Source organism: Mastigoproctus giganteus, chromosome 10 (assembly GCF_048544385.1).
Source record: "Mastigoproctus giganteus isolate SK-2022 chromosome 10, ASM4854438v1, whole genome shotgun sequence".
NCBI classification, from domain to species: Eukaryota; Metazoa; Arthropoda; class Arachnida; order Uropygi; family Thelyphonidae; genus Mastigoproctus; species Mastigoproctus giganteus.
In genome coordinates, this window is record NC_143584.1 from 19,573,229 (window position 1) to 19,590,371 (window position 17,143).

The 17,143-nt window shown below is 38.5% G+C and overlaps 1 protein-coding gene across 1 annotated transcript in view; it reads left to right on the forward strand.

The window, feature by feature from the left end:
* The first annotated feature begins 7,702 nt into the window (after nucleotides 1-7,702).
* Nucleotides 7,703-17,143, forward strand: part of LOC150078827 (ganglioside-induced differentiation-associated protein 1-like) — a 56,909-nt gene continuing 47,468 nt past the window's right edge. The window contains exon 1 of the mRNA XM_090383560.1: nucleotides 7,703-7,794. Within this exon, the coding sequence (XP_090239686.1) occupies nucleotides 7,726-7,794 (69 nt within the window). The 5' untranslated portion in view covers nucleotides 7,703-7,725. The remainder of the gene's footprint in view (nucleotides 7,795-17,143) is intronic.

Consider the following 17,143-nt stretch of genomic DNA (forward strand, 5'->3'; position numbering starts at 1 on the left):
GGCTATCAACTTCCACGACAAGGGATGGAAGTCTGTTCCACCCACCAACCACCCGCTGGCTAAAGGCAAATTTCCGCACATCTATCCTACATCTGTCTTTCCTCAATTTGAATTTATGCCCTCTCAGGTGATTTTTCTGAGCTAGAGGAAGAATCCCATCAGCATTGAGCATGCTCAAACCATTCAAGGCTTTGTACACCTCTATCAGATCACCCCGCTGGTGCCTAGTTTCCAGACACTGTAATTTGCAAAACTTAAGCCTTTCTTCGTAAGAGAACCCCTTTGTCCCATTCACCAATCTAGTTGCCCTTCTCTGTACTCGTTCCAGCAGCTCTACATCCTTCCTGAAATGAGGCCTCCAGGCCTGTATACAGTACTCTAGGTGTGGCCTGACCATTGCCTTATACAAGGGAATAATCACCTCCTTATCCCTGCTAGAAAAATTCCTATATATCATTGACAATACACCATGAGCTACTCTTGCAGCTCGTCTGCACTGCTCAGAGAACTTCATATCTGCCTGCACCACCACCCCCAGGTCCCTTTCATTCTCTACCACTGTCAGTGTAGTACCACAGAGTTGATACGTTGCTCTGGGGTTGCTGTTTCCCATATGTAGTACTTTACATTTGTCAATGTTAAACTTCATTTGCCACCTCGAAGCCCATCTGCTCAACCTTTCCAAATCCTGTTGCAGCAGCATAGTGTCAGTAGTGTCCTTGACAACCCTGCCAACCTTCGTATCGTCTGCAAACTTGGACATTAAGCCTGATATACCATCATCAATATCATTTATAAATACAGAAAACAATAAAGGCCCCAATACTGAACCCTGAGGGACTCCACTAATAACATTAGTCCACGATGAGCAGTGTCCATTGATTACCACTCTCTGTCTTCTCCCCCTCAACCACCCCTTTATCCATAGCAGCAACTTGCCTCCAATGCCACACTGCTCCAATTTGTGCAGCAGTCTTCCATGTGCAACAGTATCAAAAGCCTTTCTAAGATCCAAGTATATAATATCAAAGTTATTCCCTGCATCCAGTTCTTTTGTGACTGCATCATAGTATCCAATCAAATTGGTCAGGCAAGACTTCCCCTTAACAAAACCATGCTGTGTCCTAGCTATAACTGAAGTCTTGTCTAGATGATCCTGCAGTGCTTCTTTCACCAGTGCCTCCATTAATTTTCCGGGAACAGAAGTTAAACTCACAGGTCTATAATTACTTGTGTCAGCCTTTGATCCCCCTTTGTGAATTGGGGTCACATTTGCACATCTCCAGTCAATGGGTACCTCCCCTGAGTCCAAGGAAGCTCTCATAATTATGGCTAAGGGTTTGCTTACCTCCTTTGCTGCCTCCTTTAATATAACTGGATAGATCCCATCCACCCCAGGTGCCTTTCTTGTGTTTATCTTCAACAATTTCTCCTCCACTTTGCTCTCAGTTATTACAAGATTCTCTAGCTTACTGCTAGAGTTGAATACACCTCTGGCATTCCCCTCGCTGAATAACTCCTCATGTGTGAATGTCGATGCAAAATATTCATTTAGTTTGTTAGCTACCCGAGCAGGGTCATCAACAGTTGACCCATCGATCTCAAGTGGACCAATCTGATTCATCCCCTTCCTTCTAGAGTTTACATAAGTAAAGAACTCTTTGCTGTTTTTCTTCGCATCCCTTGCCAAGGATCTCTCGTAATCTGCCTTCGCCTGCCTAACCTCCTTTGTAACTTGGTTACAGATCAACTTGTATCTATCATAGGCATCCGTGTCACGTGTTAATTTGTATGTATCCCATGCATTTTTCTTCTCGGCCATATGCCTCATTAGTTCATCTGACAACCATTTAGGCCTAAACCTTGAACAATGTTTCTTAGTTGGTATGTAAAGCCTAGTAGCTTCCACAATAAGTTCTTTGAATGCTTCCCATTTTGAATTTGCTGTTGGCAATATCATCAGTTGATCCCACTGTATAGAATTTAAATACTGTCTCAGTCCATTGTAGTCGCCTTTACGAAAGCAATACCCCTTCCCTTTACCCCTAATGGTAGTTACCTCTTTGAGTAACTCCCACTTCAGCACACTGTGATCACTGCCACCAAGTGGTTCATTTATCTGCAGATTCTTAATGCATGAAGAATCACTACTGATAATCAAATCAAGAGTATTACTCCCTCTAGTTGCCTCCCGAACATGCTGATGTAGAAAACAATCATCCAATAAATCCACAAAAGCCTTGCTACTGTGTGAGTGACCAGCCCCCAAATTCCAGTCAATATCTGGGAAATTATAATCCCCCATTATAAGACTCTCTGATTTACTGGCCCACTCTATTTCTCCGAACAGTTTCTTATTATACTCATCAGAGTCATTAGGCCTATAGCACACTCCTACTCTCAATTTTGATCTCCCAATGCTTATGTCACACCAAACTGACTCGACACTGCACTGTCCAGCGATGTCGACTGGCTTCACTTCCTTGGATTTTATGTGTTTTTTAACTAATAGCATAACCCCTCCTCCCTTCCTATCCTGTCTATCCTTTCTGTAGACATTGTACTCCCCAAATTCCAGTTCTGCATTTCTTATATCTGTGTGACACCACGTCTCTGAAATCCCCACAATATCTGCCTTTGATGTTTTGAGCAATACCTCAAATTCATCAAATTTATTTACTAAACTCCTAGCATTGGTGTACACACAAGTATACATGCACCTGTTCTTTTTCTTAGCTACCCTAACACAACCCATGTGTTTACTTGTACCCCAATGATTCCCAGCAGTCTCTGAAATATCCTGCATCTTATTTTCCAGGCTGCGGCTCATTCCAATAGAAGCAGTGCAAGAATCACTTTCACCTCTGCCAGTGGCTACTGTTAATCTATTAGTCCTTGTATCCCCCCAATCTAGCAGTTTTCCGACCCACCTAACATTGCCTCGATAGCATCAGCAAACATTCTTGCACCCTTTCTATTTAAGTGTATCCCATCCCTGTAGAAGCAGTCTCTCCTGTTAACAAGTACAGACCAGGCTGAAAAAAATTCTACCCCTTGAGCCCTACACAATCTTTCCAGGGCCGAATTGATTGACAGGGCTCTCAAAGGGCCGAATTGATTGATGGGCAGAATTGCAGACACTTTCAATTTCAACCCTAATTCACGGCTTTTTTTCATCAGTGACCTGTACTTGTCAAGTAATTCCGCCGGTCTATTATGGGAAATCTTTGGCAATGGATGCAAAGAAAAACAGCAAAGACTTCTTTACTTATACAGGGTGTCTCGAAAATCTTGGTACAAACGTTTAGGGAAGGTAGGTAACATCTAAAGGAATGTGAATCGCATAGGAACCCATAACCGGAAACGTCACGGGAAAGTAGTAGCAGAGGCCCAAGAAGCACAAATGACACAAGACAATAATTAGTGGCAAACACTTATTTGACATAATATTAACAATGGAGTACGAGATTGATGCATTTCATGATGCTACAACAGATGCTCGAAGGTTCCACCATGAGACGAGATGCATGCGTGACACCGATGCAGCATGGATTGGCGGACACGGTCGAACACACCTGGAGTTTCTTTGACAGTAGCAGCAGTGCAGACGAGTCTCGCCACGAGATCCATTTCCGTCTCCACAGGCGATTCATACACGATAGATTTGAGGGCCTCCCCACAGATAGAAATTAAGGCTCGGTAAATCAGGTGAGTGTGGGGGCCAGGAAACGGGTCCACCACGGCCAATCCATCGACCGTGTTCAATGGTCACGAACATACCTTCCATAATGGGCAGGCGCCCCGTCATGTTGAAACAAAATGTTGCATCTCACATTTGCTGGAACAATACTCATTTAGTTTAGCAGCTATCTGAAAATGATCATCTACAGTCACACTATCGATATCAAGTGGGCCAATCTGATTCATCCCCTTTCTTTCAGAGTTTATACAGGGTGTCTCAAAAATATTAGTACAAACGTTTATGGGAGGTAGGTAACATCTAAAGGAATGTGAATCCTGTAGACCTTGTTCAAGAAAGATCCGATATTTAGCGGAGTTCATGCGGGATGGTAACCATACCTGCCCACGCATTTATTGCGTAGCGATGTTGTGCACCCATGGGGGCGTACACCGTGTGGGCTCCGCTAATCCATACACTAGGTGCATGTCTGCCAGCTCACAGTTCGTATATCGATGCATGCTCTTCGTGCGGCGACTACTGCTTGAATGAGTAAACCAGAAATTTTCTCTCTCGCGAACTGAGGAACAGCGCTGTGTCCCGACTTACGGAGACGTTTCCGGTTATGGGTTCTTATGCGATTCACATTCCTTTAGATGTTACCTACCTCCCATAAACGTTTGTACTAATATTTTTGAGACACCCTGTATAAACTCTGAAAGGAAGGGGATGAATCAGATTGGCCCACTTGATATCGATGGTTTGACTGTAGATGATCATTTTCAGTCAAACTAAATGAGTATTTTGCATCTATATTCACACATGGGGAATTATTCAAGGAGGTGAGGGCCAGATGTTTATCAAACTCTAACAGGGAGTTGAATGATTTTGTAATAACTGAGAGCAAAGTAGAGGAGAAATTGTTGAAGTTAAACATACGAAAGTCACTTGGGGTGGATGGGATTTATCGAGTTATATTAGAGAAGGTAGCAAGAAAGTAAGGAAACCCTTATCCAAAATCATGAGAGCATCCTTAGACTCAGGAGAAGTCTCCTTAGACTGGAGATGTGGAAATGTATCTCCGTTTCACAAAGGGGGACAAAGGGTGACGTGATTAATTACAGACCAGTTAGTTTTACGTCTGTTCCAGGGGAAAATAATGGTCACTGGTTAAAGAAGCATTGCAGGATCATCTAGATAAGACGGCAGTAATAATTCAAGCTCAGCATGGGTTTGTTAAGGGGAAGTCTTGTCTGACGAATTCCATTGGATTCTATGATGTAGTCACAAAGGGACTGGATGCAAAGAATAATTTTGATATTATATATTTGGATCTTAGAAAGGTTTTTGATACTGTTGGAAGACTACTGTACAAATTGGAGCAGTATGCCATTAAGAGAAAGTTGCTACTATGGATAAAGGGATGGTTGAGTGGGAGAAGACAGAGAGTGGTAATGAATGGACTCTTCTCTTCGTGGTCAAATGTTATTAATGGTGTCTCCCAGGTTTCAATGATGGGCCCATTGTTGTTTTGTATATATTTTTCAATGATATTGATGAAGGTATATCGAGCTTAAAGTGAAAGTTTGCAGATGATACAAAAATCTGAAGGGTTGTTAATAAAAGTAACGACAGTATGCTTCTGCAACAGATCTGGAAAAGTTGAGCAGATGGGCTAAGAAGTGGCAACTGAAGTTTAATATTTACAAATTCAAAATACTGTATATGGGTAGCAGTAATCGCAGATTAACGTATCAACTCTGTGGTACTACACTGATAGTGGTAGAGAATAAAAAGGACCTTGGGTTAATTTTGCAGGCAGATATGATGTTTTCTGAGCAGTGCAGACGGTCTGCAAGAGTAGCTCATGGGGTCTTGTCAATGATATACAGGAATTTTGCGAGCAGGGATAAGGAGTTAATTATTCCCTTGTATGTGGCAATGGTCAGGCCACACCTTGAGTACTGCGCACAGGTCTGGAACCCTCATTTTAGTAAGTATGTAGAGTTGCTAGAATGAGTACATAGAGGGCAACAAGACTGGTGAGGGGAACAAATGGGTGCTCTTACGAAGAAAGGCGTAAGTTCTGCAAATTTCAGCGTCTGGAGACTAGGCACCTATGAGGCGATCTGATTGACGTGTATAATTCCTTGGATGGATTGAACAATGCTGATTGGAATCTTCCTCTTACTCAGATTACAAACCTTTGGGGGCATAAGCTGAATTGAGGAAAAACAGTTTTCGAGTATATGTTCGGAAATTTTCCTTTAGCAGCGGGTAGTTGATTGCTGGCACAAACTTTCATCTGTTTTTGTGGAAATTCATCCCTTTAATAAATTCAAGGCAGAACTAGACAAACATTTGGAACGAATGAAATGTTTTTTTTTTTTTTTTTTATGGCTGTTGCTGTATAAGCTTTCTTTCTTGAATCATATGCCTCTACTAATGCTAATGGTAATGCTAATTGGAAGTATTCAATGGGCATGGTTTTCCCCACTAAGTTTTGGATTTTTCCTGTTGAGAGAGATCATGATGAAGATTAAATTATTGCTGGTGATCCTAAAAAAATATAGGTTAGGATTTCTATAGGACATGATGCTATGAAAAGAGAAACAAGTTCCACTTCTCCTCCTTTCTTTTTTATTCTTGCTTTGACTTCTTATATCATCTAACTTCTAAACCGGTTCCCTCAGCCTGATCACCCTCCCTTCTCATCTTTCCTCCCATAATCCCGTTTCCCAATCTTCTCCTTCTGTAACGCTCTCCTTTTGAATGCTTTTATTTGGGCTCTCTTGGGACTTTGTCTACACAAACTTTCAAACAATACACTATATACACACAACCAGATATTAGCATTAGCATTAGCATTAGTAGAGGCATATGATGCAAGAAAGCAAGCTTATGCAGCATCAGCCAGAAAAAAAAAAAAAAGAAAAAAAAAAAACTTCCACTTCACCCCTCTGTTCGTTCGAAATACCGTCCAGCTGAGCCTTTAGGCAAAAGCCTCTTCACAAGATGTACAAAATTGTCAAGTGGAGGAACCCTGAGTCCGCAACAGTATAACTTGAATCCGTTGAATCTCCTTGAGCAGTGCAGATGAGCTGATAGAATTGCTCATGGAGTTTTCTCAATGACATGGAAAAATTTTGCCAGCATTGATAAGGAAATGATTATTTCTTTGTATAAAGCAATTGTTAAGTCACATCTTGAATACTCCATAAAGGTCTGGAGACTTATTTTAGGAAGAATGTTGATCTGTTGAAACTGGTACAGAGAAACGTAACGATATTGGACAAGGAATAAAAAGCCTGCCCTTACCGGGAACGGCTTTAGTCCTGCAAATTGTAACGTCTGGAGACTAGTCACCTGCAGGGAGATTTCATTGAGGTGTTTAAGTCTCTGAATAGATTTTTAATAAGGTATGCTGATAACTCGGTCTATAGATATGGCAGGAACATAAATTCGATTTGAAGAAGCGTGTTTTGCAAAATAGACATGCGGAAAATTTCCTTCGGTTTGCGGGTAGTTGATTGTTGGAACAAATTCCATTTGTTGTTGTGAATGTGGGTAATTCATTAAATTCAATTAGGAACTAGGCAAACTGTAGAGGGAATAAACAAGTGATTGGAAGTTTTTATTGTTTTTGGCCGATGCCGTATAAGCTTTCTTGCTTTATTGTATCATTCGTTATCACTAACAGTAATACCAATACTGTCTTGCGAATTTTGACTGTGTGTGTGGGCCCGATCTCGCGTCGTGCATATTGGTGGCCCATAAGCGTTTATGTTGTTATTGTGAGTGGTTATTATGTAAGATAATAGTTTCTTTCAAATGGTGAAACAAAAATTTCTGAAGTGTATGAAAGAAACTGGGATGTATTTAAAATCAGATATTATTTTTACTTAAACTAGGGAATTATTCATAATTAAATTAGGGAAGGTTCTTCTAGCCTTTTAACGAGAAATCATATTAAAAAAAATAATAAAATAAAAAAAAAAACCCAAAAAGATTGAAACATGGCGACGGAAAGTGAGCCGGCGACTGAAATGAGTATTACAAACGAACCGAATGGTTTACTCCTCTATCATGGTTTGGGGTCCTCATATTCACAGAAGGTATTTATATGATTAGACTAGTGATGTCAAGAATTATTAAAATGAATTATGTTAGTTTGTTTGTGAAATTTTAGTGATTGGTTCCAGAATTCTTGCGAATTTTCTTGCCAATGACCAGCGGACCAATATTCAGAATTAGCATTTATTAGTGGCTAGTGAGAACTTCGAAGACTGCTTAATTGTTTGTTTATTTACAAAAGTAAAGAATTAGCGACTGTATGATTTTGGACAAACGCTTGATATTTTGCATCATCAAAGATTCTTGATGGTGCGTCTTCTATCGTACTTTCCAATATCGAATACAGGTGGGGGGAGGGGGTATCGGTGGGATGTTTTACCCCGTTGGAATAAAACCTCCCTGGCGAAAAATAGTAATTTTTATTTTAATATTTGTTCCAAGACCTCGGACGTTGAAACTTTCGCCACATATTTTATTTAATTTTAATTGAATTTTTCTTCGTACTGCGCTCTTTAGAGGTCATATTATCAGTTTACACAATGTTGTAATAATAAAACACGAATTCAATAAATTTATATCAAATAAACACAACACAAGAAATCACATCAAGTAAAGCAGTGTTTACTAAAGTGTAGTACTCGTATCATCAGTGGTTACGCGGAAAGTTTTAGGTGAAATGGCAAAAATAAATCACTAAAATTAAAAAGACACAAAATTTTCAAAATAATTAAATGGGCAGTATTTCTAGCTGCACAAATTGTAGCTGAAATTTGTTTTCAGCTATTTCACAGAAACTGTCTACTTGCACTAATTGTTTGTATATTGCAAACACGATTACGACTGGATTGCAGGCTGTGAGTAGGTTCGCCTGAATTAGTTCCTCAGTGATGGATGCTACTTGTAATTAGAGAGAGTCCTGCGGTTTTCAGGGGAAGAGCTAAACAGTGTCTGTGTAGAGAAAGGAGCCTACTGCAGCCACTATTTTAATCGTCAGCAGTTTCACTTTATTGTTTTCAGTTTCTTTTATTTGTTTTTTTCATAGCAAGAGTCTACTTGTGGCTAATTCTTCGTTTGTATACTGCAAACAAGACAACGACTTGGTCGCAGCCTATAAACGATACATTTTATAATTTTTTTATTATACAGGGTGTTTCAAAAGTGATGGTCAATAATTTAAAGGTGAGCTGTACAGACTACAGTATGCAAAAAAAGCCTAGTAAACATGTGTCCTTAAGTGAATCGTTTTTGAGATATTGCACATTTTTAGTTGGGATCCACCACTGACTTGTTTGTTTAGGTTAGGTTATGCTCAATCTCTGTTTCCCCTCTATCAATGCTCTGAGACGTAGCAGGCATACTGGTACTTGTCAAAGGATAGTTAACATGGAAAGAGGTTACAACAGTGAAGCGTATGCAGACTTGCACTTCATGTATAGTAAAGTCAACGGCAGTGCACTCGAGGCTGTACTTTCCAAAAACATTTCCCCGCAGAAGGCAGCCCAACAGGCTCACATTCATCAGGGTACATCAGCGCCTTAGAGAACATGGTCACTTTGCACAATGAGTATGAGCAGGTAGGTTCAGAAGCATAACACCTGATGTTGGGGAAAGGATGTTAGAAAGAACATCCTGTAACATTTGTAAAATCCTGTGGTGTTGAAACCAAAAATTATGAATGTATTATCTTATGTTTAATGAAACCACCCTTAGCAAAAGATTCACAGTTTTTTTTGTTTTTTTTTATATGAAAACTGCAAACACGAGAGGTATTAGAGCCTATAGTACTTGGTACCATGCTTGGGTTGGAGGTTGAGAAGACAAAAGAAGATATTTGTTGACATTAGACTTGAACTTCTGTAGACTGTAATTTTCAGGAAATACATATGAAGGAAGGTTCCAGAAAAGCAGTTGAATGAATAAACGAGGAAGATGAAAAGTTGATACTGTGAGTTTGAAGTTGGACAGTAAATAGATGTTGTCTGGTGGCGACACATGTTTGGACTGTTTTGAAAGAGAGAGAGTGGGAATAATAGAAGCCAATTGCCGAACGGGCTAGCCAGGTTGGTAAAGTGCCAAAAGATCGCAGGTTTGAATCCTGCCTTGGGCTTGGATCAGAGTAAAATGCAAAAACGTTGGGAGGTGCATTATGGCCACAGAAGCCAATGTGCCAACAACTAACCAAAAAAAAAAAAAAAAAAAAAGCAAAATCGGAAGAACAGTGCCCATGGAAGTATCTGTAGAAAAGGCATGCAGCAGGAACAGTACATCTATGAGACAGTGAGTAGAGGGACTCTGTTAGAGATGACTCATTAATTAACCTAACTGCCCTCTTCTGAATGAAATCTAGAAGCCTGAGAGAGGTTTTGGGCACCTGAATTAGTTCCAGATGTGAGAACAGTATTCCATGGTAGAGTGGATTTGCGATTTGTACAGAGTGAACAGCTATTTGGAAGAAAAGTAATGCCGAGAGACAAAAAAACCAAGTTTTTTAGATGCAGAGGAAGCAATATTTGTAATGTTCTTGTGCCAAGAGAGATTAGAAGTCAGGGTAATCCCCAAAAGAGATATATCAATGAAATCAGTATATTGCCTAGAAATCGACGTGCCACCAAAGATAAGCATAGGAGCAGAAGAATCCTTTTTGCGAGATATAAGACACGACTGAGTTTTAGAAGGATTGAAATCAACTGAGTTGTCTTTATCCCACTGGAGAATTACCTGGAGATCAGCATTTCAGGAATGGGTAGCAGATATTCGAGAAGTTGAAGCTGATTGAGCAGGGCAAGGTTTCTCAAAATGGAAAGTGGAATGCAATGTGCTATAATCAGCAAAACTATGGATAGGATTTGCAGTCAATGGAAGAAGGTCATTAATATACAAGAGGAAAAGAATGGGGGTAAGAACTGAACCTTGGGGAACACCAGCATTATTGCAAATTAGAAGACAGAGTGCCATCTACCATCACCCTCAGTAAGCGGCCAGAGTGAAAACTGAATAACCAATTACAAAAACTGTTGGCAAACCATAAGATAGAAGCTTGTTTAGAAGACCTTTATGCCAAACATGATTGAAAGCCTTTAAGATGTCAATAGCAACTGCTTGTGTTTCACTAAACTTTTCCATTGAATTTGTGCATAAATGGGTAACATAAGCCAGAATATCACCAGTGGATCGACACTGATGGAATCCATACTGGCGATCGTTGATCAGACAAAAGATTTCTAGGTAGTTTAAGAGTTAGCGGTTAATTGATTTCTCCATTACTTTAGAAAGAGTAGAAGTAATTGCAAAGGGACGATAGTTGGATGATGGGTGGGATTTGTCACTTGGAAAGGATTTGTCACTGTTTTTAGGAACTGGCTGGATACGAGCAAATTTCCAAGCAGAAGGTAAAACACCTTTGGAATAAGAAAGTGCAAAAAGGCGGCAAAGAACAGGAGTAAGTTCAGGAGCACAGGTTTTGAGAACAAGTGGAGAAATACCATCAGGACCTGGAGCTTTCTTAGTATCAGGAGTCATCAAAATCCTTCTAACATCCTTTTGACGGAAGACCACTGGAGGCACCGAATGGAGCGCACTAGGAATGGTTGGAGGTGTTTTACCTTTATCATTAATACGTGAGTTGGAAGAAAAATGGGTTGCTAGCAGGTCAGCTTTATCCTTGACCGAATTGACAACAGAACCATCTGGTTTTGACAGAGGTGAGAGCAGAGATGGGCAAAAGTTGCGGCCAATAGCTTTGGCAAGAGACCAGAATGCCTGGCTACCATTAGGGCAAGAAGCAAGTTTTCTACTCTTAGCCTGTTCGAAATCTAGTTTGGACTGATTAATAACTGCTTTACAATTGTTGCGAACTTTGGTGTATGTAGAAAATGAAACTGAAGTAATGGAAACAAGCCAATTACGATATGCAACATTCTTCTCTTGAACAGCCTTAGCATATTTATTGGAAAACCAAGGTTTAGATAAAGGACGAGATTTTGAAGTGGAGTGTGGAATAAAGGATTCCATTCCTACAAGAATAATTTCACTGACACGATCCGAGCAAACATTGACATCAGAAGTGTTGAAACAGTAATCCAACCAAGCAAAAGAAAAGAAATCTAGCAGGTCATCCCATTTTGCATTCTTGTAATGCCAAACAATATGAGGTTGGGAATAGCCGTGAGATAAAGGCTCCATTGGACAATCACGAAGTTGTGATCTGAGGTGCCTAAAGGACCATTCGCTTCGACCATGTACTTAGAAGGGTTGTTTGTGAGAAAAAGATCAAGCGTGTTGGCTGTGTGGTTAGGATTGTCTGGTATTCTTGTAGGTAAATGAATAATCTCTGCAAGGTTATTAGTAATTGCAAAAGCCTCAGTATCTGGGCCAGCTGGGTTAGTGTGACTAGAAAATGGAAGCCAAGGAAAATTACCTCACTGTTAGAAAAGTTGGACTGGAGAAAGTCAAGTTGTGAAGAGAGGAAGTTAAAGAGCTCCAAGTGATTAGTGGAGTTGGGAGAACGGTAGAGACAATATATGAATTTGACACGGTGAGGTAGAGAGATTTTAAGCCAGAGGAGATTGCAAATTACCAATTCTCTGACAGGGAATATCGGAACGGACATATGCACAAGTACCATCTTTGAGGTGAAAGGAATCATACAGCGAATAATTTGGGCAACTGAGATGAGCAGTAGTTGAATCAACCGATAACTGAGATTCTGTCAGAAAAAGTACATGGGGTTTGGCAGACTGCAAGTGGAAATGGACATCATTGAGATTAGAATTGAGACCACGTGTATTTGTGAAATGAACTAGGAAGTGTTTGGGAAGTTTAGATCTTTTTTGTAGATAAGCTTGCTTTATTAGTTTGACAATTCATGGTGTATTCAATAGTAAGAAAAAGTGGAGGAGAGGACATGCTGTATGAAGTAATGAAATGAAAGTAATGAAGCAGTAACCCCAGAGTAACATATCAACTGTATGTTACTATACTCAGGGTGCTAGAGAATGAAAAGGACCTGGGGGTAATTGTGCAGTCAGATATGAAGTTTTCTGAGTATTGCAGACTGCAAGAGTATCTCATGGTGTTTTGTCAATGATATACACATACAGGAATTTTTCTAGCAGGGATAAGGAGGTGATTATCCCCTTGTATAAGGGAATAGTCAGGTCACACCTTGAGTATACAGGTCTGGAGGCCTCATTTTAGGAAGGATGTAGAGTTGCAGGAACGAGTATAGAGAAGATCGACAAGATTAGTGAATGGAAAAAAAGGTTGCTCTTATGAAGAAAGGCTTAAGTTTTGCAAATTAACATCTGGAGACTAGACACCTGTGAGGTGATCTGATTGGGGTGTATAAGGCCTTGAATGGTTTGAACAAGCTCAATGCTGATGGGATTCATCCTCTTTCCCAGATTAATTGCCTGAGGGGACATAAATTCAAATTGACGAAAGAATAGATGTATGGAAATTTGCCTTTAGCCAGCAGGTGGTTGAATGCTGGAACAAACTTCCATCTGTCATTGTAGAAGTTGACAGCTTAAATAGATTCAAGGCACAGCTAGACAAAAACCATTAGCTCCAAATGAAAACATTTGGAGCTAATGGTTTTTTTTTTTTTTTTGGCTGATGCAGTATAAGCTTGCTTTCTTGCATCATATGCCTGTACTAATACTAATGCTCTTACTCATACAAAACACATGAAAGGTCAGTAATTTAAATTGCCGAAAGATTGCTGCAAGATTGATGTGTGCAAATTGCCTTCAGCAAGTGAATAGTTGATTATTGAAATAGACTTACATCTGGAGTTGTGGAAGCGGGTGGTTTGAATAAATTGAAGAAAGAACTAGATAGATTATTAGAGACGTTGGGGAAGGTTTTTTTTTGCTAATGCTGTATTATGAGCTTGCTTCCTTGCAGGGCTGTGCCGAGCCATTTCAGTACCTGAGGCAAGAATGAAAAATTGCACCCTACTGTTAATCATGGCAACATTGGCAATTATTTAATCTTGTTTTTGGCCACCCTTTCAGCTTTTAATCTGAGGAAAGAGCCTTTAAGAAAGCAGAGCTGTGCCTCACCCTCTGCACGGCTCTGCTTCCTTGCATCATTTACTAATACTAAAACTGTAAAGCAATAGAACAATCATTTTAGAAAAAAGTTTTTTGTGTTTAGGCACAGGGATATACTTCAGAATATTAGGACAAGTTCAGAATTTAGAATTACATTCTGGATATATTCTTTTTTTTTTTCTTCATCAGGCACATTAATCCACTGGCAGTCATGCATAATAATATGCAAGTTATTGCTACTTTGAAGTCATTTTTTTAATCATATTTGATAAAAGGGTCTTAAATTTTTAATAGAAACTGTGAGAAAAAAAAAATACTCTGGAAAGTATTGCAATGTACTCCTGAAAAAGTAACTGCTTCTTTCAGTGCTTTTTGTCATCACAGTGAATTTCTAGAGAGAAAGATAACTCAATTGAGAATGTAAAAAAAAAAAACATAAGATGCCCATACTAAAGGAATAATCCAAAATTAACTGAAACAAAAAAACAAAGAATTAAAAAAAAAAAAAACATTTTGAAACTGAGGTCATTGTTGCAGAACAGTGCTATATTAGCAGTTGAATTCAAGTGCCAAAAATGCTCCCATGAGGACAGCCTCATATAAAATTCACTTATTGCCAATAATGGCACAGGTTTTATGAATAGTACATTAGAATATCAAGTATGAAACCCGCTAATAAACAATGGGTCTTTATTATGGATATTTATGTTTTGTCACATTTTCAAGTTTTCTTTTCTTCCCTTTTTTTTATAATATCAGTCAAACTTTCTGTTTAACCTGGAATACGATGGTTGTGTTCGCCAAGTATAAAAAGGAGTTCGTTAATACAGTTTTTACTTTAGGTCTTTCAGTCTTGTATAGCTCTTCACTAATGAGGTGACAAAATCATTGAAACTACCTATGAAGGGCGATATTGGTGTTCATATGCTGGTGAGTAGTAATCCTGTCATAACCTGGTTTTGTTAGTGTCCCTTCATTTATTAGCACATCTTGCACTTGGTATTTTAATGTACTTTGTCTATGTAAGTTTAGATACAACAGCACTTGTGTGTACTTTGTATGAAATTGTCTTTATACAAAGAATGAATAGTTTTTCAAATGTGAAATAGCTAAAAAAAAAAAAAAAAAATTTTGTATTTAATTTGAAAATTGTGTGTCTGCATTCAGTTTTCAGCTGTGGGAACAATGATTACTGAAAGTTGACTCACCATTTTGATTAGTTTAATACTTTAGCTTTAATGATAGTTCAATTCTCACAACAGAGCTAATTTCAAATTAATATTAGCATTCTTTCCTGCATCATACACTATTCCACTAAAAGCCATGGGACATCCCTTCGATTACAAGAAATTGTATATAACTGTGAAATATGCAAATAGTTTGGCAAAAATAGGTGATCATCATTTAGCCTGGACTTCATTTCAAATGTTCATGCTAAACAAGCACATGGAAAGAAGGTTTCAAAGGGAGAAGATAGTTGGATGTCATGGAAGGGCAATGTTTGTGCATGCTGTTGCTTGTGAAACCAGACAGTTATAAAATACTGACATACAGCCACTCCCTGATTAACGCAAGGGTTGCGTTCCATGGAACTCTACGTAAGTCGGAATTTCCCCCATGCTTGTGCGGAACTCACAACTGTGCTTGCTGAATTGATTGAATCAAAAAAGAAGTGTTCGATGAACATGTGAATAGAATTATTGTTTAAATATAAGATAGATTATCATACCTTTATTGTAGGAAATTTCTTCACCCGACACCCGCATCAAACTGATCCGGTTAATATAATATAAGAAAATCTAAGTTTAAAATGCGAAAATATCTTTATTAAAAGATTGTTAAATTATGCGGTTTTTATGAAACTAATCTTGTCTTCAATTCCCATTTGTCTACTTTCTGCTACCAAGGAAGAGCAAAGCATAGCTGATGCACAACAATCTACCCCAAACTAAACCCATTAGCAATGACAGACTAGAAACAGAAGACAATTGTCAAACCATATTAAAAACCGTATTAAAATATTTTAGACTAGACCTCTTAATACATGACCAGGTATTAAGAAGTCGTCTAAAATATTTTAATACGGTTAAAATATTTTAATAAAAAAAAAATACAATATGTTATTGGGTTCACATTATGATATTTTTTGCAATACCTCCATTTATCCCTACAGATGCAAAATATGTCTCCATATTTTTTTCAGTTTGCACTGGCCGGCAAAAACTTACATAAAAGTCGAATTTGTGTAATTTAACTATTACGTAAGTCGGAGAGTTCCTGTACTTTGAAATGAATGGTTACCTTGTATCATCATAAGATTCTAAAAATCCGAGTTTGGAGTTGAAAATGGCTAGAGGTAAACTTGTGAATATTTTCATCACATGTAGTGAACTGCATGCCATGAATTTTCATGAAAGAGCTGCATGTCACCGAGTGTTTGATAATGAAAACAAATGCACATTGATGATTGGCATGGTGCATCCATACTGAACCTAGGCTGTGAACCAATGAAAATCAGTTTGGTGGAGCAACAAGTCATGCTACTTCCTTTTCTAGTTGGATGGACATATTTAGGTATGGAGGATTCCTAGAAAACATTTACTGTTTATGTTATCTAGATTGTGAAGCCAGAAGGAGGAAGCATCAGGATCTGAGGGTGTTTTTTATCGTCACAGTACATGGAACTGTGGATACTCCATTTGTACACCGATGTTCTGGACAGTTCTGTATGTCCCAAATTTTCACAATTTTATGAAAGTGGCTGTGAATGCTTCATTTGAAGAGAAGTACATCTGAATAGTTTAGTGGCAGCTCAAAGTTCCAGCTGAAATTCAATTGAACATATTTGATAAACTGGGAGGAGAATTAGGACAAGACCAAAATAGCTGTTTGTTAGTGGAGCTCACAAATGCCTTAAAGGAGGAGTGGAGTGCAACTACTGTTGGCATCTAGCCATCACAGAGAACAGACATGTTAGTTAGTTCTGTTCGATTATATTCAAGAGGATTAAAGGAAGTTAAGAATTTAGTAGGCAAATTTTTTTGTTTTTCCTTAATTTATTTAAATGCCTTGTAAATTTGATTTCTGTAATTTTACATATAATTTTATATATTTTATATATAGTGAAGTTAATTCTGCTAAGTTACATTCTTTCCAGTAACCTGTAAGCTACTGATATGGTTTTGATATAACTGCTTAATTACTGTTAAATAAAGTCTATAATATTTTGTCAGTTTAATTCTTACTTTAATAATATTACGAGATTCACTTCAAATACTTCATTTAAGGATATCACAACTCAAACAGAAATGGCTGTATTTCTTTTATTAATTCC